The sequence below is a fragment of the Manduca sexta genome, chromosome 9, assembly GCF_014839805.1.
Source record: "Manduca sexta isolate Smith_Timp_Sample1 chromosome 9, JHU_Msex_v1.0, whole genome shotgun sequence".
NCBI lineage: Eukaryota > Metazoa > Arthropoda > Insecta > Lepidoptera > Sphingidae > Manduca > Manduca sexta.
In genome coordinates, this window is record NC_051123.1 from 7,507,097 (window position 1) to 7,527,691 (window position 20,595).

The 20,595-nt window shown below is 35.9% G+C and overlaps 2 protein-coding genes across 3 annotated transcripts in view; one reads left to right on the plus strand and one right to left on the minus strand.

Moving 5' to 3' along the window:
• LOC115453721 (flotillin-2) overlaps positions 1-20,595 on the minus strand; it is a 357,821-nt gene that overhangs the window by 121,285 nt on the left and 215,941 nt on the right. The window lies entirely within an intron of this gene.
• Positions 681-19,572, plus strand: LOC115450810 (glucose dehydrogenase [FAD, quinone]). 2 transcript variants are annotated; one of them, XM_037436778.1, is made up of 4 exons: positions 681-819; positions 15,968-16,334; positions 16,767-17,017; positions 17,654-19,572. In XM_037436778.1, exons 2-4 carry the CDS (start codon positions 15,991-15,993, stop codon positions 19,021-19,023), a joined length of 1,965 nt encoding a protein of 654 aa, XP_037292675.1. In that variant the 5' UTR covers positions 681-819; positions 15,968-15,990; the 3' UTR covers positions 19,024-19,572. The 2 variants fall into 2 exon arrangements, with proteins under 2 accessions (XP_037292675.1, XP_037292676.1); XM_037436779.1 differs by lacking the exon at positions 681-819 and having other exon boundaries at positions 15,967-16,334.

Below are 20,595 nucleotides of genomic sequence, written 5' to 3' on the forward strand. Positions count from 1 at the left end.
CTAATTTTATAGTATTAGAAAGATAATATTACAGTGGACTTTCACTGCACTTTTATTGAAAAACTTTAACAGGTTTTATTACCTATATTTTTTTGCATGCTCCTTCTGGTAAATTTTGTATTTGTGTTAAACGGTGTGTCTTTTCGTGAATGGAAGAGGTCATTCTGCGTGGTGACCAGCCTATGACGAAAATTGTTGTTGGTCGACTGTCTGTTCAGCCTGTTCTGTACTTTCTATTGGGTTACCAATTATGAGTGCTGTAGGCGCCCTAGATAAAAAATCCTCATTCCTTGAGTGTTTATTACTCATGAAACCTTATTATATATACATATGTACACGCGGTGATGGTAAAGAAAATCGCGAGGAAACCTTATACGGGAGAAATTTATTATAAGAATTTGAGGGTAGGTGAAGTCTGAAAATTCACACTTGGTCAGAGTGGTGGACTAAGGCCGCCTAATTCCTCTCAGTAGTACCGGAAGCCCGTGCCCAGCAAAGGGACAGTATAAAACCGGTCCTTTATATATATATATATTTTTATTGTAGTTCAAATATTTTTTGCCACTAATATAACACCGATTAGGCCCCAAATCGCCCATATTAGCCGATTAACATTGACCGTCCCGAACCAGTAGGTTGTGTAAGCTAGTGTAGCTGGCTTGCAAGCGATCAGTTTGGTCTCGTCTGAGTGCGCAGGCGCACAACGGTACAGCCATAGACTTGAGGTGATCGCAATAAAAAATAAAAAACTCCATGGTGTAGTGATTTGAAACAGTGGATTTGTTTTATAACTGTGTTTATTTTAGTTTGTTTTTTCAGGTACGTTTTATTTATTTTTTATTTGAATAATGTTATTTTGCTGAAAGTAATTTTTTTAATAGTTTGTACCTTTCAATTTATTTTTTATTTACTTGAGGTATCCCTTAAGTTTATGAACTAAACATTATTATCTTCATTGAAAATAACTAAAGTAACATCAGTATCCTAATATAAGGAGTAGAGTAATAATTTTAAAATTTTCAAACACATCTCAGTAAGAGCAATTCCATTCATTTCATTCATTCGTTCATACTGTCAGTTTCATTGTAAATTATTAATTAAAAAAATATGCCAGCATTATCCAAATTTCCGCTCGATACTTAAAGACAATAGAATATTTGAAATGTTATTTGTTTATTTATTTATGCAATGACACAAAAAAAACTATTTCGGCGCGTATTTTCAACTCTACTACGTTTACCGGCTAAAGTTACGTCACAAAAAACACCTACAGTTCGCTAATCTATTGCATCTGGTCTTATTTTCATACTTTCTCTCATGACTGACACACATCTGCTGCGCGCCGGCAAAATAATGCGGTCACCGCGTTCGTATGAAACAAAGCCAGAACGAGAATAAAATAAACTAATTTTATTTTATAAACCTTAAATGATCGCTTGCAATATCTGATAATTAACATAATTACACATTTAGCTTTTAAAATTAAGCATTCGTCGCTATCTAATAAAATATCATCGTACCCAATACAAAACTTATAAAAATAAGTAAGGTCAGAGTCTATTCCGTCTATACAGGCAAATCCGTCTATAGAGGCAATTACGGGCGTTCTAAAATAACCTATTTACCTAAACGGCTATCAAAGCTGTCCTTCGATTAGAACGCCCGTAATTCCTAAAAGACGGATATGCCCCGATAGATGGAATAGGGCCCTTATAGAAATAATATACACGAATAGAGGCCTAATTTATTCCTTAACTTAGAAAGACTGTGTAATAAATATGATCTTATGGCATACCCCCTAAGGCATATATTACAAAGAGCTGCAGATAGTTTTCCTAACAATCTGATTCGACGTACTTATCTCTGTCCTATGAAGTCATGAGCCTATCGTCATATCAGGCACGAGTCCTAATCGTAGAGAACACAATTATTTTAAAAAATATGTCCCTTCAGTTTTTTATTATTCGAATACAAGACTACACCAAATGCAGATTAAATACTGCGCAGGCGTTTCTTATGAGGCGATAAGGAAAACTCAGGGCCAAATCGCAAATAAATTCGCTCGCTAACGTGCAAGTGCTTTTAAGTACTCAATATCTAGGACAATCTTAACGCATTGAAAATGTTACAAGTTAGACAGCCTACAAGGCCTACGTTTTATTTATTTGTTTCGCGTGCTAGTCCACACAAACATGTTATATTTTAGGAAACAAATGTAGCCAAGATTATTCTTTGTAAAATTTTCTTCCTACCAATAAAAAATCTATTAGGAACAGTTCAACAAGACAAACTGACAAATAGAAAAAATCCAAACATAAAAACATATATCATTATTATTTTGGTTCTGGCAACAGAATGATATGAGCGAAGGCAAAAGCTTCAATAATTTTTACTATGCTGGCACAGCTAAATTACACCGAACTGCACCTGATTATAGTGGAGGTGGGTCCAATAGAATGTCGACTGGCGAGAGATGATTAGCCCTCAATAGTCGACACAATTATTGAATTAGCACCGGATATACACAAGCTAATCCCGGAACGCGACACACTTACGTGGGCCACTATGGCGGGTTTTAACACATTGTGTACGGTGGTCGGTATTAGGGCGGATATAAAATATATCTTACTAGTTACTACCAACCCTTACATCTTTATATATGCATAATATAATAATAATAATGTTTAGGCGAAACAAACCACTGGGTTACTATTACAAGGTTTATTTATCTTTCGGGATTATTGGAAAAATCACTGAACAGACTAATAATTAAATTTGCATATCAAATATATACATATAAAACAAAGTCCCCAAAAGCTGTCTGTCTGTATGTAATAGATTTTTTGAAATTGTACTAACGGAAGGTTACTTAAGGAAGCTTTAGTTTAATTCTACATTAAGATTTTATGTAAATTGACTGAAATATAACGATTACTATTGAAGTGATCCTGTGGTTGAAAAACATCTCGTCGGTTGGAATTTACTTTGTAACACACTGATTTCCACATGGGCGAAGACGCGGGCACAGCTAGTATAACCAGGTAATAGTGAGCCAGTGAAATGCTAAACGGATTCAAAAAAATTATGATAAGTGAATTATATGCGAAAAATTCATACAACGTGCATGCATGTAATTTTAAACAAATTGCCGATTGCGTGACATTCACAAAATTTTGAAACTAAGTGGTTGGGTCTATTATATTTTCAACTCTTATTGCCTAAAATTTCTTCAGAATTATAATAATTGCGGTTAAACTAACTAAATAATTTATTAAACTTGCCATTTGTCAGTGTCATATTTTAAAGATTTTTAACAAATCAATGACGAGACGAGCAAGCCGCTCGTCTGATGGTAAGTTACACGATTACCCTGAAACAGTAGCAACATTACCAACACAGAGCTACAAAGTAACTTGTCGCCCTTAGACATTTTTTTTGTATATATATTTATTAATTTCAATATTAACACACAGCCATTACAGGTTACACCCAATTCGACTGGCGGAACTATAACCATTTATAAAAAAATTAAATGCCATATAAATAAACCAATCTGACTTTTAAGATATTTAAAGTATTTAACTGACATAAAAGGCTTTGTTCTGATTTGTCAATTTTTGAGATAGATCGGAAAATACGATTGGGATCGTTTATTGAAAATGGCGATAAATAAACAAAGATTGCACTGTCATTGAAGCGCCAGTAAGCCGAGTTGCTGCTGTTAGTAAACAAAACTTAGCAGTCGAAATCCGTCATGTTCTGAGAGTTAAGATATCATTTGTGATGGTGTTGATAAGTGTTTATAAATACACTGTCTTAATTTAACAGCGGCTTAGCTTATATCACACTTCAAATTGATTTGCGTCTATTATTGATTTGTGTCATACTCCCTTACTTATAAACGTTGTATAATGATCTGTTATGTTTACGCGAATGTAAGACACTGAAAAAAAAACTATGTTTCCGGATTTTATCGCGGCTTTTTATATTACAATTTTGTCGCGTCGTTTCGAAGATTGCATCATTCACAGTCTAAATAATTTAATTAAGTTTAAATTTAGATTTTTCGAGCCGGAACCCTCACAGGCGTCCTGAAGCATCCTACTAAAGATTCATCACAATCTGATCAATGGATTCGGAACGCATAGAGAACAAACATAGAAATATTATTTTTTATCAAACACTGTCTCGTTTGTCTCGCTTCCTTGCGCACTATAATTATGTAACAAAACACAATACAGCATATTAACACTATGCAAACAATTACAAACAAATTGCAGCTGAACTTTACAACATGGCATGGTCCGTTGTTTCTCCATGGTTACTAATTAAAACATCATTTGGGTTAGTCTTTATAAATTACTTCGTCATCTATTCATCGTAGAGTTTTAATGCAATAGAGGAAGTTATGTCAATTAAAAAAGTGCGTTCATTCTGTTTCAACGTGCAGTCGATGGAAGACTCTTTTCAAACCTTTTACAGAAATATTTGGGCTTTGATTCTTTACTGGTGATAGGTCTCTCATATGTGAAAGTCCGTCTGGGTAGATATCACCGCAATGTCTATTTCTGCAATATGTAGTCACTATTGTGTTCCGGTTTGAATAACATTGTATCCAGTGTATCTACTGAACATAATAAAACTTAACATCTCATGTCTCAGGATGGCGAGCGCATTGAAATATCAAACAATACTTTGTAATTCAAGGTGTTGGATAGTGTTTCTGCTGTTTATTGGCGGTCGTATCGCTGACCATCAGGTGAACGGCAAACTTGTTTCGCAATCCAAAGCAATAAAAAAAATTTAAAAAATTTTTTGTTTTCTTTTTTTAAATGCGAAAAAAAGAAGCCCTCACGCCCCTGGGCACTCTTCTTTCCGCACCTAGCCCGTAGCAAGTCAGGCCGTAGTGCGTTTCCGGCCACCTATAGGACTTTGAAACCTTTTATCTCATCATTAGTAATTTAAACACAACATATTCCATATTTAATATTATTAAGCTTTACCAATTGAAACAGTTCTAAAAATTGCATATGACTTCCCCTGTCTACTCCAAAAAGCACCAAGGCGCGAGCTTATGTCACACAGGAAAATCAAATAATCGTTACAACACTAAAATCACTTTAACGGTAATTGAATAATGATGTAAAAAAACAATTATTCCAACCCGAATAAGTGCTGTTATATAATGTTTCATAGAATGAACACTGTAATTACGATTTCTGCAATAGACCTAGCGGTGGTCAAACCTTACGTATCATCTCAACGGCGCAAGTAAGATGAAGTGGATTAACGTCGGCGCTTTGCTTAATATCGAAGACCTTGACCTGGAATGGTTGCATACCTTACCTACGGAATATATTAAATATAATTAAGTTTATATTATTTATAAGTGGTCTTAAGAAATCTATGTTTCTGAAGGGACGGCAGGGTATTTGGGGCTATCCGTCGACGCTTAAGTAGGCGTAATAGCTTAATGCTGTGTATGACTGCTAGTTTACTGATAGGTCATAACCCCGAATATTAGCGTAACCAACTTTAACATATCGTTAAAGCATTACAACGTTACATTTACAAAGCCATTATTGTGCAAAAGCTAAAGCGCGCTAAGATTTTGATTTCTCATGTTTACACGAATGTTAGAATATAAATAATATTATTTTTCGGATTTTGACGCGGTTTTTTTTATATTATAATTACGTATATAATTGTAAAATGTAGGTAGATATAATTGTAACTGTGATTTTTCGGGCGGACAACACCCTAGTCTCCATGACCATAAAGCCTGCAAAGTATTCGAAACGTTGGGTTAAAATTATATTATAACAAATTGCGATAAAATTCGAAAAATAATCCGAATCCGAATGACAAAACGAGCTTGCCGTTCGCCTGATGGTAAACGATACGACCGCCCATAAACAGTAGAAATACCATCGAACACCTCGAATTACAAAGTATTGTTTGGTATTCCACTGCGCTCGCCATGCTGTGACATGAGATGTTAAGTCTCATTATGTCCAGTAGTTACACTGGCTACAATGTCCTTCAAACTGGAACACAACAGTGACTACACACTGCTGCTTGGCGGCCGAAATAGACATTGTGGCAGTACCTACCCAGGCGGACTCTCACATGTAAGAGACCTACCAGAATAATACACGTAACTAGCGCATTCGATTTACATTTCAATATTTTTGCACGATTTCATAACTTGCGTCGAATTATTATAGCTTATAAATATTTATATGTGTTGAGTTATAAAAATTTTATAAAGCATATGCAATTATTTTCATTCACATTTATTAAATAACTTCCTCTTCTATTTCCTAGTTACGTCATTCTTTTACTTCATTAATAGTATATTAATTCTTAAAAATGTAGAGCATTAGGTCGTTAGGAAATAACCATGGCTGTTTCCTATGATTAGTGACTTAACATCTAATTACTACAAGAATAGTGAGTAGTTTTTTTAATGGTGACATGAATCACCGTATATGAAATAAGTTAAGTAATATACTGCAATTAATATTAGTCATAATTATAACTTTCTCTCTTTATTGTATTTTTCACTTAACTGATGACTTATTTGTCATATAGATCATAAAATCAAGATGAGTAGTGCTTCATAATAATCATTGAAATTATTTTTATAAAAAATGATACGTCGTTAGGATTTGACTATGCTGAGCTGCTGAATGAAAATTATGTGAGGAGTGGCATCTATAGTCTCTGCCTATATTGATAAGATATAAGCGTCATATTATGTTTTATTTTATAAAACTGTTACCAACCAAATTGATGAAGCAATGTCATGGATCGTAATCAAAATTGAGCTAATGATCACCATTCCCCCATAACTTCTTGGTCAATACTATTTCGAACGAATAAACCAATATCTCTCTAATATTGCAATAGTTATGCGTAATATTATGCGTAGCCAAAAAAATATATTTTATGTTATACGAATTTTAGAGTGGTAGAGTCAATACAGACATGCTGCTTGGGGATAAAACAATGATGACGTAACAGGATGAGTGGACCGGCTGATGTTGCATTTACTATGATGAGTATGATCCAAATAAAACCCGCCATTTCTTAATTTACACGATTGTTTGTCTATTCAAATGTTTATAGGCGTTGAAAAAAAAATATTATTGTGGGTCCCACGAGCTGATTTACAACTTACGAGTATGCTACATAAAAACTGAATAGAAAAAAAAATATGATTTAAAGGTATCCACAATAGAAACCATAAATCAACTTATTTGTTTTATTGTTTTTCTACAGCATAAACCGTGTTGCGAAAAAATTCCACGTGATTTGCAATCCATTAATCTGTATGCATGCCCATGTAGGTGTGTAATTTCATATAGCCCGCCTCGAATCAGCCGTTAATCAGGCGTATATCAATCGTAATTCCTGTTGTATATGCACTAATATAATGCAAAACACATTCAGCAAGCTCATAATAATGAACGTAGTATTTTGCTGGTACGCTATATTTTATATCCGCTCGGATATCGATCACTGTACACAAGGTGATAAAACACGCCATAGTGGACCACGTAAATGTGTCGCGTGCCGATATCAGCCTGTGTATAGCCAGTTCCAACAGGCCGGCATAATTGTGTCGACTGCCGAGGGTAATCATCTCTTGTCAATTTATGTTCTATTGGACCCCACTCCACTTACCATCAGGTGCAATAAGACATGATATATTCTAGATCAAATGTTATATCATACGAAAGTACAAGACTACGTGCCGCATCACACGTAAAGGAAAGAACAACAACTGAACCGGTTGCACACGTCTTCTTAACTTTACACCTTAAGCTTTACACTGTAATAAATCATTTTGAACTCTATTATGTACCAACGGAAGTGTGTAATCCGTAGTAACCTATTCCGTATATTACATTCTTAAAATATGCAATTATAAATGCATAACAGCTGCATATAGCAGAAAGAGGGAAAGGACAATGAACTTTAATTTTAGGTCAGCATATATTTTTAGTATAATGAAGGTCTTCCCTTAATAAATTTATGGCTGAAACGATTAAGTATCTAAAGTGAGCTAACTGTTTCATCATCAAGACGACAGTAAGGTTACAAAAGTATCACCTATCGTACGGGCATTTGATATGATAGGTAAGTATTCTGAAAAGCTTTAACGCTAGCATGTTTTAATTACTTTTCATTTAGATTACTACTCTATCGCATGATACATTACTCACACACACGCGCACTTTCACACACGCATGCATGCACGCACGCACGCACACACACACATTATGCGTTTTATCTCCGAAGAAATGAGCAGGGCCGCAACTAATTCACTTTCTTTGCATAGTGTGTTTTCCACCCTATCGCCATATCGGGCTGAAATACCTGACTTCGGGCTGATACCGAGTAGAAAAACCCAATATCCTTGTGCCCTACCCGGAATTCTAACCCGAGAGCTTGGGAAGATAGTACACTTAAGCCACCGAGGTTGGCATACTTGCACCGTTTTAAAATACATAGGTGACGAAGGTGGGACTTGGATGTCGCAAGAGGGCGTCAGTTTCAAACATATGCAATAGAAAGGAAACACGCAACATTTTAGTGGAAACAATGCTTGTAGAAACAAGTTTATTGTCACATTTGTCTATATACAGGGTAACTGACATGCTAAATGAAACCACTTGCTACATACGTATTTTCTGGAAAATAGCACTTTACAATAAATAACTTAAACTGTAGATGTAAAACAAAAAAGGTTATTTCCAACAAAAAAAAGTAAGTATAATTTTACACGCTCTAATGCCACTACAACTATTTTAAGAGAATTCGACGTAGCGGCATCGTCACCCATTCACTCCAAAATACTCAAATGCCATATTTGCACTAAATAAGAGAATAGTTAAGAAATCTGAAAATTTTAAATGTGATTTATCTGTGGCGGTACAATCGATGCATACACCGCACCAACTATCTGTTCCCTTACAGTGGCGTCAACCTTTACGCCGCTAAATATTTGTTATTCACGGATGATTTTTGGCACAATGTTAGCAGAGTCAAAGACGAGTATGTGGTTTATGTCCCTGTATAAATGTAGACACAATGGTAGTTTACATAAGGTGACCGACTTGAATACTCGCCATCCTGTCGCCGTCACATCCGCCATTCCAAAGTTTGGTGCGTATTGGTCAACGAAAACATAAATGGCATAAGTAGGTACAGTATGATCTGTTTCAAGTCGGTTTCATATTATATAATTTTTGTACAGCGGTAAAAAAAACGTTACTTCTGGGTTCTTTTTTGCACGCAATTTTTTTATTATTAGGAGGAGAAGTGGCTACTTAATGTAGATTGAATCCTCATAGACGAAAATTCGGCCACGGCGGCCGATCTCTGTTGAGATTGGCGCAGGTACGCAGGAAATATTATAGTGCATAAGTGTGTATACAATACACAGGTGCACTCTCTGCTCCTTCACTCTCATAGTTCGGTGTGACGGCAATCCGACACGACTGGAGAGAGATCAGGCGCAGGACCAACGGCTTTACGTGGTCTCCGGGGCACATGAGTATTACATCGCCAACTTCCTGACTCCGAGCTGCGACTGAGTAATGATTTTTTTAAGATGGAAAATCCGTCACAATTATTTTGGCCCGACCCGGGATTCGAACCCAAGACCTCAGCGCAGTAATCATACTCGTAACGTGTGGAATTACAACTACTCTACCGAGGAGGTCGACCAGCATAGTGTGCCACTAAATACATGATATTACAAAAGTCATTTTGTGTATACTTACTTGCTAACCCAAAAGTGTGCATCTGTCTTTTATAAATTATTTATATTATTAAATAAAATGATGGTTACGCCATACTTCCAGTCGCGGCCTCAATTGTAAATTAGTAAATTACCATTCATAACTCGAACTTTAACATTTGATCTAATGAACGCCAGCGAACTGTACAGTATTTTCAACATTGTAATTTTGTTTGAAAGTACATAAACATTGTATGCATTGTAACATTTATTGGGGGTTTTTAAGTGTTGTAAATGTAATAACGAGTTTTTGAGTAATCGTGGCGTGTATAACCAAGTGAATATCGTATGCCTCCAAGCAGGTACAGACTTCATAATACTATATTTTGCTTGGAGTTTTCCGCGCCTTAAACGCCTTTTCTAGGATAGAAGGCTTAGGGCCAGCGCATATATGCGCAGCGCAGAGATTATTTACTTTCAAACAATTCTCGACATTTTCATCATTGAAATAATATTTAAAATTAAGTAACTAAATAATGTAATGGAAACTTAAACTCAAACATCCCATTAGCTTTCCTGTTTTAAAAGTAGAACAGGTCAATAAGCAAATGACTCATATTATAATATTACAACGTTTTTTTATTGCTTTGAATGACGAGACGAGCTTACCGTTCGCCTGATGGTAAGCGATACGGCCGCCCATAAACAGTAAAAACACCATCCAACACCGTGAATTACAAAGTATTGTTTGGTATTCCAGTGCGCTCGCCATCCTGAGATATGAGATGTTGTCACATTATGTCCAGTAGTTACACTGGCTACAATGTCCTTCAAACTGGAACACAACAGTCACTACACACTGCTGGTTGGCAGCAGAAAAAGACATTGCGGTGGTACCTATCCAAGCGGACTCTCACATATGAGAAACCTACCACCAGTAAAACTATAATAGGATTTCAGCACAATACAAATGCATTTTACATCGCTCACAGTAAACACGCTCAAAAGTTCCCAACACCTAAACAGCTATTTCCCAACGATCAAAATGATTTTTCACATTGATTTTATTTATGTAACGCGCCTATACATGTTTGCGACACTATCGATGTGGCAACCATACAAAGAGTTCTAACAACGGCCACGTTCTCACAAATTATAAAAACGCTGCATACAACGAGGTGAACAATATTGATCTTGGTGTTTAGTTCTCCTAATGTATGATTAATAGAATTAAAGTTAATTACCGTGCCTATACGTAAAATACCCGGTAAATAAATTGAGCACACTGCCGCGTGGTGAATGTTTATACGTCAGTATCTTCAGGCCTTGTTTCACAAGTTTCAAGCCATATTAAGGTTGTATTCATGTCGATTCCTGCCGCCAAGTAGTAGTGTGTAGTCACGGTTGTGTTCCGGTTTGAAGAACATTGTAGCCAGTATAACTACTGGACATATTGAGACGTAACATCTCACGTCTCAGGATGGTGAGCCCAGTGGAATATTAACAATACTTTGTAATTCAAGGTGTTGGATGGAGTTACTACAGTTTATGGGCGGTCGTATCGCTTACCATCAGGTGAACGGCAAGCTCGTCTCGTTATTCAAAACAATAAAAAAAATATATAACAGTAAACGTATTAAACAGCTAATGTAGATAGTACTAATTTTATTGCCATTTATTTGGGAGTGTAAATTAGTATGACTTTATATTTTGGTCGGCTTATATATGTGACGAGAAGCATTAACTCAGGAAGTCCTGAAACAGACCCTTATTTATAGGACGAGTTAATTGACTAGTACCTATGCCTAAAATTTTTCTTTCAGGTATATAAATGTAGTTCAAATAAATAATTTTAAATAAATAAATATTTTTCCCGATGCACGAAGGGTCTGAAAGGCCACGAACTGGCAAGCACAACGTAGGACGTCCACGCACAAGGTGGACGGATGACTTTATAAAAGTCGGATGGATGCTTGGTTGATGTAGATATATGTTCAGCAGTGAACATTGTGGCTGATGATGATAATGATGATATATCTTTACAATGTAATAAGAACATAAAAAATATCAATTCACAACCAAAAACGAGCAGGTAGTATATCAACAATTCGAATCAGACAGCGAAATTAAATCACATAATAACAATTATTACATAAAATTCTACATCGAAATTTATTTTTAATTACGAGTAATGTGTTATATAACAACCGTAATGCAGATATAACCAAACTAACAGTTGATAAACGGAAGTTTCAAATCGCTGCACTGGCCTACTTTTACAAGGTCATATATTAAAGTGAATATTTGTTGCTAAAATTAGATTAAAAAAATTCATGTCGGTAAAAATTAAAATCGACAATAATTTATGGTTCCTCCTTTATTTATCTGACGAAATAATTGGAAATATTCACTGACAAAAACTTAGAATGATGTTATATATAATTTAATTTGCACATCAAATATAACATACAGTGTTGTAATATGGGACCACCGTAATGGCATTATTGGACACAGATTCCAATAGAGGAAGACAGATACATAATTTATCTACATAATATCTACTATTATTAATAATTGTTCATGATTTAAAATTCACGATTTTATTGTTTATGGCGCATTTCATAAAATGAACAATCTCTTCGTATCTTCTCTAAAATAAGACAGCTTATACAATAAATAATTTAAAACAAAAACCAACAAAAAAAAAAATCAAATAACACTCCAATAACGTAAACGTTGACACAGTTCTCAAGAAACCTTAACGATTTATGTTCAAGTCACAACCTCGAGAGAGAGCACGGTCAAAGAAGACACCATGAGAATGCAGGCTGCAACGCAACACGTTGCGTGGCGGTTTGCGTTGCGTAATCGTTACGTTATAACCCCTTATACGGTTAGTCTCGTAAAAGTTAAACTGTGCAGTAATGTATACTTTGATGAATTTATAAAATGTTCATAGTTGGATATTTCCGGATGAGCACATCGAAGGGCTGAAGCGCGACTAGAAGATGTCCAGTCTTAGCTCAAGTTAAATATCTACTGTCCAGTTTCTACAGTCGCCGTGGCCGAAAACGGCTAGGAAGACATCATTTCCGGATAGACGAGGAACAGGATGCGTTGGGGTAACACCGGGTCACGGGGTATTCTCCTAACTTCAATATTACTGCTAAACTCAACAATATTTCCTAATACCGACAAGACAGCCGGATATACGATATTTTATTGTACCACATTTGTTTGCTACTGTGTTAATTTTAGTTAAATTTTCGCAGTAATCTTGAAATAGCAGCAATACTTCGTAATCCGGTATTATCCTAACACACCATATATCCCCATAAAAAAATAAATGAATTTGACACAAATTCCAATCCCGAGCAACTCAGCCATTCTGCACCGAAACACCCAATTAATATTGCACCATCGGGTTATCGAATCCCGAAATCCATCAAGTTTCTGATAAGTTTTACATGAGAACCGCCGAATTTACGTGATGTTGCTAACATGAAACACCAACACTTTTAGGAGCTAAAATCATTGTATAGTGTTGCTAGTATATGAATGAACTGCTCTAGCAATAAAAAAAAATCATCTTTATCATACCCTGTACTTTATACCTTGAACCGATTTTGGAAAGAGTAACACTAGAGTTTCTTGCCCGTTCATCTCTGGTGAGAACTGGTGGTAGAGTTAATATTGACGAAATCTAAATAATGTATAAAATTTAACAATTTCAAATAACCTATCTCATTTTATATTTAATTTAATATTTGGAATTTTTACATTTATTTTATAAAATAAAGCCAATTTGAGAATAGAACGGACTGTCGAGACGAAGGTCCGTAGGTTTAAAAGCCAAGGCACACAACTCTGACTTTTCCAAATTGTATGTGTATTATTTATCAATTAAAGTTCACTTTATCGCTTTATGTAATGAATTAAGAAATAATTCTACAGTAAAATATCGAAGATCTGTGATGCCGGCAAACCCGCACTACACCGAAGTGATCATTTTGTTTTTTATTATTTTGACTTCAAACAGTAATGATCCTACGAAATATGTTACATAAAAATTAAAATTTTAATATAATAGACCTACAGTGCCGAACAGTTAGTATTTAAGATTTAGTTTAGTTATTAATTTGGAACTTCACATATTGGAGTAGTAAATATCACTATATTTTATTATAAAATCTTATTATCTGTGATGGTCAAAGGCCTAATCCCTTTCAGAAGTGGAGAAGTCCCCTGCCCACAGTATATAATACAGAGCTGGTACTATTATTTTTATACTAAAAACTAGAAACTTTTTTATACAAGGCGACATGCAAAAATCAAATACCATTCCTATAACTACCGAGTTAGTATTCTCCACTTACGCAATGCTCGTTTAGTCAATTTATTTCCATTTTAAAATATTATCAAATATCGTTAATACTACTTATGTAATTAACTTATTATTAAATTCATACTTAAATATATTTCATCTATGTTTGTATCACTTTTGAAAAGAGCTACCCCAGTTTCTTGCCTTTCCCTGTCTGGTAAGATATTGATATTAACTGAATCTAAATAATCTATACTTATAATAAATCTGTAGAGAGGTCAATTCTGTACATGAAATATATTTCCAAAATAACTATCAGGGGGTGATTAGGGATCGATACTGATGCCAAAAATGCAATTAGTAAAATTTTTGTCTGTCTGTCTGTCTGTCTGTCTGTATAACCGTTATAGAAACAAAAACTACTCGACGGATTTTAACGAAACTTGGTACAATTATTTTTCATACTCCTGTGCTGGTTATAGTATACTTTTCATCACGCTACAATTAATAGGAGCAGAGCAGTGAAGGGAAATGTTGGGAAAACGGGAGAAGTTACTCCATTTTTAAGCTTCCGTCGCGTGTGCAACCTTAATGGTTAAAGCTACACAGAAATCATGTATGACGGAAATGTTCTCCTTAAAATTATGTAAAAATATCCCACGACAGCATATGTCTATCTTTTATGGTTGACTCACAATAACACGTGTAACTCCCGATAGCTTAGCAGTTCGAAGCTTTCTCATTATATTTGTCTACTCTTACGTTTATAACACTCTCAGTCATCCCTAATTAAAAAAGTTAACATAATTAAATATTCCATAAAAAAGAATCATAGAAATCGGTATACAAACACCAAAGTTATACATGAAATACGCTAATAATAAGCCATCACGCGTGAATACTGAATCATGCTATAAGCTTCCTTCGATTTCACCAGGATCCCATCATCAGACCCTGACCGGACAATCGGACCACCTGCATACCACCATACATTAAAAAAACATCCCGACAAATTGAGCACCTCCTCCATTTTTGAAGTCCGAAATCCACGCGGGCGAAGCTGCGAGCGGAAGCTAGTCTAAAATATTTTTACAATTTACAAGTTCAAATAAATTATTTCATTTAATTTCACGTCCGTAAACTCAATGGTTATCGGCGATAGCCTAGTTGGGTATGGAACGGTCTGTCGAGACGATTGTCCGCAGGTTCAAATCCCCAGGGCACACACCTCTAAATTTTGTAAAAGTTATGTGTGTATTCTTTGTGAATTATCGCTTGGTTTAACGGTGAAGGAAAACATCGTGAGGAAACCTGCGTACCCGAGAAATTCTCTATAGGAATGGAAGGCATCACCTGTTGTAGACTAGAAGTCCTTAAAATATTTCAAGACACTTGAGGAATTAGTTGATACTAATTGAATTGGGTTCAATGCCATTGTGGATGTTCATGAGAGGCGATGATCACTTACTATCAAGTGGCGTACTTAGTCATTCCCCTCTTCTATATAAAAATAAAATAAAATTAAACTATTTTACGGATTTTATCGCGGCTTTAATATTTTAATTTTTTCTCGACATTCCCTCCGTGACCATGAAGGCTGCAAAGTCTTCGAAACGTCGCGTCACGTCGGGAGAAAAGTAAAATATTAAAACCGCGATAAAATCCGTAAAATAGTTTAATTTAAATATCTAACACACGCGTCACACATAAGAAATCATTATAAAATAAAATTACAGATAAGTTTAGAGAGATGATTAGTTGAATCTGGATATTAAATTGCTGACCGATAATGCCAGCCATTTTTCTTCTTAACACACAATTATTTTATAAAAATAGCGATATTCAACATCTTGCTACTGCGTCATTTGTAATTTATATTTCATTATTTCCAGACCCTGATGATGAAACACTAAACATGGGGATATTCACCGTCGCCGCAACAGCCGCCAAGGCAGCGCTGACCATCGGCGGCCTCAGCAAACTCACCTTCATCCCCATCATGCTTGCTACCATGGCGTACTTCAACTACGAGCTCCTAGACCCTGAACAGAGGCCGTTCAACCAGAAATACCTTAGGGACACATACGATTTTATCATAGTTGGAGGTGGATCCGCGGGATCAGTGCTTGCTAATCGGCTTTCCGAAATCGAGGGCTGGAATGTGTTGCTGTTGGAAGCAGGCGGTCACGAGACCGACATAAGCGATGTTCCGCTGCTCTCCTTGTACTTACATAAGAGCAAACTCGACTGGAAGTATCGGTAAGTGTATATGTATTGCTCTACTTTTACTAAAATAATTGGCAATGAGCGCCGAGCGACTTTACGACACATATTACGAGTACGTTGATGTCAAAGCAAATTATGTAATTAATGTAAAAATTCTTTAGATGTTTCATTATCTCCTACAAATTTGTATTTCGACTGAACAAGTCACAATAAATTCTGGAATAATAAACACAGCAGATATTTTAATCATAAATCTCGTCTTCTTAACACAATAATAAAAGGTATACAAAAAAAATATCTGAATCCTTCTCTAAATGAACTTTAATTGTGTCGAACCTCACGCTCCTCTATGCGCACAATGTACTTTAAATGTGGTACAACGTTTTCCTTTTACGTATTAATATATCATTGATTTACTTTTAAGACAATTATTCATAATTTAATGCATATTTCTACATGTTCCAGAACGGAACCTCAAGACACCGCTTGCCAGGCCATGATAGACAAGCGATGCAGCTGGACTAAGGGCAAAGTCCTGGGCGGGTCCTCAGTCCTCAACACCATGTTGTACATTAGAGGGAACAAACGCGATTTCGATCACTGGGAGTCTCTGGGGAACCCTGGGTGGGGTTACGAGGACGTTCTCCCATACTTCAAAAAGTCCGAAGACCAACGGAACCCGTACTTAGCCAGAGATAAAAGACATCATAGTACAGGTGTGTACTACATATACGAGATACTCTGTAATGCGACATCGTTCTTGGTCTTTGAACCGATTTTGTTTGTCCCGGCTATAAAAAAATAATATTATTTTTCGAAGACCATCTCGGTGGCATAGTTGTATTGTATATACGGTACGACACCGTTCTGAGGTCGTGAGTTCAAATACCGGGTTAGGCAGTATGATATTGGGTTTTTCTTTACAGTATGAACCAGAAATTTGTAACTTTGCGTGATGTGCGTGTTTGAAGTTTTCGATTAGAAAAATATAATAATCCACTTGCCTGGGATTGGAATTAGTTTGTGATATATAAACTCTCTCCGTATCACACCACAAAACGGAATTTTGTGAGTGCACTAGCCTAGCCCTTCGGGCACAGCGACATAAATGACGTCACCTTATGACTAATAAGCTCTAACTCGCTACGATGATTAAGCAAGGTAACTGGTTTTCGTACTCCATTTTGCAACATACATGACGTGACCTGTCACTCTCAGACTTTCCCATTACGTGTATCGTTATTAAATCAAGAAACAAATCATACCTTTAACGGTGATAAATATTGTATTCCATTAAACATTCTAATAATAGGTAAAACTTATAATAACTGTCGTTTACTTTTACATTTCAGGCGGATACCTGACGGTACAAGACTCTCCATACAACACGCCAATCGGAGCTGCGTTTCTTCAAGCGGGTGAAGAAATGGGATACGACATCATCGACGTCAACGGGGCGCAGCAAACCGGCTATGCGTGGTACCAGTTCACCATCAGAAGAGGAACTAGATGCTCCACAGCAAAAGCCTTCTTGAGACCTGTCAGATTACGTCAAAATTTACACGTCGCCCTCTTTTCGCACGTCACTAAAGTTTTAATAGATAAAGACGCGAAGAGAGCTTACGGAGTAGAATTTCTCAGAGACGGTGAAAAGCAAGTTGTTTATGCGAAACGAGAAGTTATCCTAGCGGCTGGGGCTATTGCTTCTCCGCAACTGTTGTTACTGTCTGGGGTCGGGCCGGCGGAACATCTGAAGGAAGTGGAAATCGATGTGATCCATGATTCTCCGGGCGTTGGGAGAAACCTACAAGATCACATTGCCGTGGGAGGCATTATATTCCAAATCGATTATCCAGTCAGTTTGGTAATGAACCGTTTGGTGAATATCAATTCGGCTTTACGTTACGCCATCACCGAAGACGGGCCGTTAACTTCAAGCATTGGCCTTGAAGTGGTTGCTTTTATTAACACAAAATACGCAAACGCATCTGATGATTGGCCCGACATGGAATTCATGATGACGTCAGCCTCAACACCTTCAGACGGCGGTACTCAAGTAAAGAAGGCGCACAGTCTCACTGACGAATTTTATGACGAAGTGTTTGGAGAGGTAAACAACAAGGATGTGTTTGGTATATTCCCTATGATGTTACGACCTAAGAGCAGAGGTTTTATAAAGTTGCGAACGAAGAATCCTCTAGACTACCCTATTATGATTCACAATTATTTAACACATCCTGATGATGTAGGGGTTCTTAGAGAAGGTGTCAAAGCCGCTATAGCTGTGGGAGAAACGACAGCCATGAAAAGATTCGGGGCGCGGTTCCACAGTAAGCCTGTGCCGAACTGCAAACACTTACCTCTCTACACAGACGAATACTGGGATTGTTACATCCGTCAATACACAATGACCATTTACCATCTTTCGTGTACAGCGAAAATGGGACCAGTTAGCGACCCCATGGCTGTTGTAGATCCAAAATTAAGGGTATATGGTGTTGAAGGTCTTCGAGTGATTGACGCGAGCATTATGCCCACGATTACAAATGGAAACATAAATGCTCCTGTAATAATGATAGGGGAGAAGGGTGCAGACCTTATCAAGGAGTACTGGCTTTCAAAGCCCGGGAAGAAAAGAAGACGAAGGAACTCGAATTGCTCAAGATTACAACAAATAGGAGTCGAAAGTAATAAAACTAGATTATGTAGTAAGGGAAGTTGATAGTTAAAATTTTAGTAGATTCATAATTTTGTACATTAAATGGGAGATACCAAAAGTGTTCATTTGTCAATGTATTGTCAATATGGTGTGGATATATTGTGAAGTTACCTTTACCAATTCTAGTCTACAGGTGTAACCATAATAACAATACGTGTTTAATGTAAGAAAATGATAATTATGATTTATTAATAATACAAACTGCTCGGTGGCGTAGTGATATTACGGTACGACTGCAGTGGTAAGGTCTCGCGTTTGATTCCCGTGTCAGACGTAGTAATATTGGATTTTTCTACTTGGTATCAGCCTGGAATGTGGAATTTATGCGCGATGTGGCGATAGACTCGCCTATTATCACGTCATGGGACAGAACGAGCGCCGGAAAATGGGTGTACTAGTTGCGCATCTACCTTCCCCTTCGGGTATCAAAGCAGTCTGAGTGTGTCTGTGTGTACTGTGTGTGTACATATTTTAAGTTCAATTTTATAATGTATAATTTAAATGACAGATATTCATAGTTATGTACATTCTGTAAATAAATATTATTGTTTATACGTTCTTTATTTTTGACACGTCCCCTTGAATTCCCGAAAATCATCGACATTATTCTTACAAAATGAAAAAATATACGTCATCATCTAAACTTCATAATTTTAAAAATCTTTTAGGAACACGTTTATACTACGTTAATAAAAATAAACACAAAAAAAAAATTGTAAGTAAAGTTTTAGGATTTTCGTCATACTCCGAGTAGTTCTTGTTTTCAAAAGCTACGTTTTGTATTCCTCAATACTTATTTACTATGAAAATGTACAAAAAACGATAACAAATTTAGAAACCTTTAAGATTATTATGAGTTGCCGTTATTTCAATAAGATTGTATAGAAATTTATTCGCACCAGTTTTAAAGAGCAATAGTTTCATTGGCATCCAAAATTAAACCTAGAGCACAGAAATTTAAGGAGTTTTAATTTAAATGAAACATCTTAAACATTCAGGAGATATAGAGAAAGATAAATAAAGGTATATCGATGGATAAAGGCATAATGTTTTTTCGTCTTTTTTTTAAATGTCATTTTAAACAACAGTTAATGGTATAAGTAACCCTTAGTTTTTTATAATATTATAGTAAATTATATATTACCGTTTAATTGCGTTTATTTCGTTTGTTTTTTGAACTTATGGAAAAAATATTTACAACTCCATCTATCGAGATAGTTACTGGATTAACTTGGAGCACAATGGAGCTATCAGCATAGGAAACGTGAACGAACTATAGGTGGCAGCACAAAACGGACATAAGAGCCGGCGTGGAAAAGACTTTCCCGACCTTTATTTTGTATATATTTAATATGATATAAATCATAAAATATAGGTTCCGGACGATTACTATTAAATAGATATTTTTTTTTTAGATGGGAGCCAGTAATTTGGATGTTATGTTCACTGAATTATATATTTGTTTGTACTGATTAACCACAAAACTTATTTACTTTAACAAATTACTTTATAAGACATTTTTAAATGCTTTTAGAACTCATAACTATATTATATTATGTTTTTATATAAGAAATT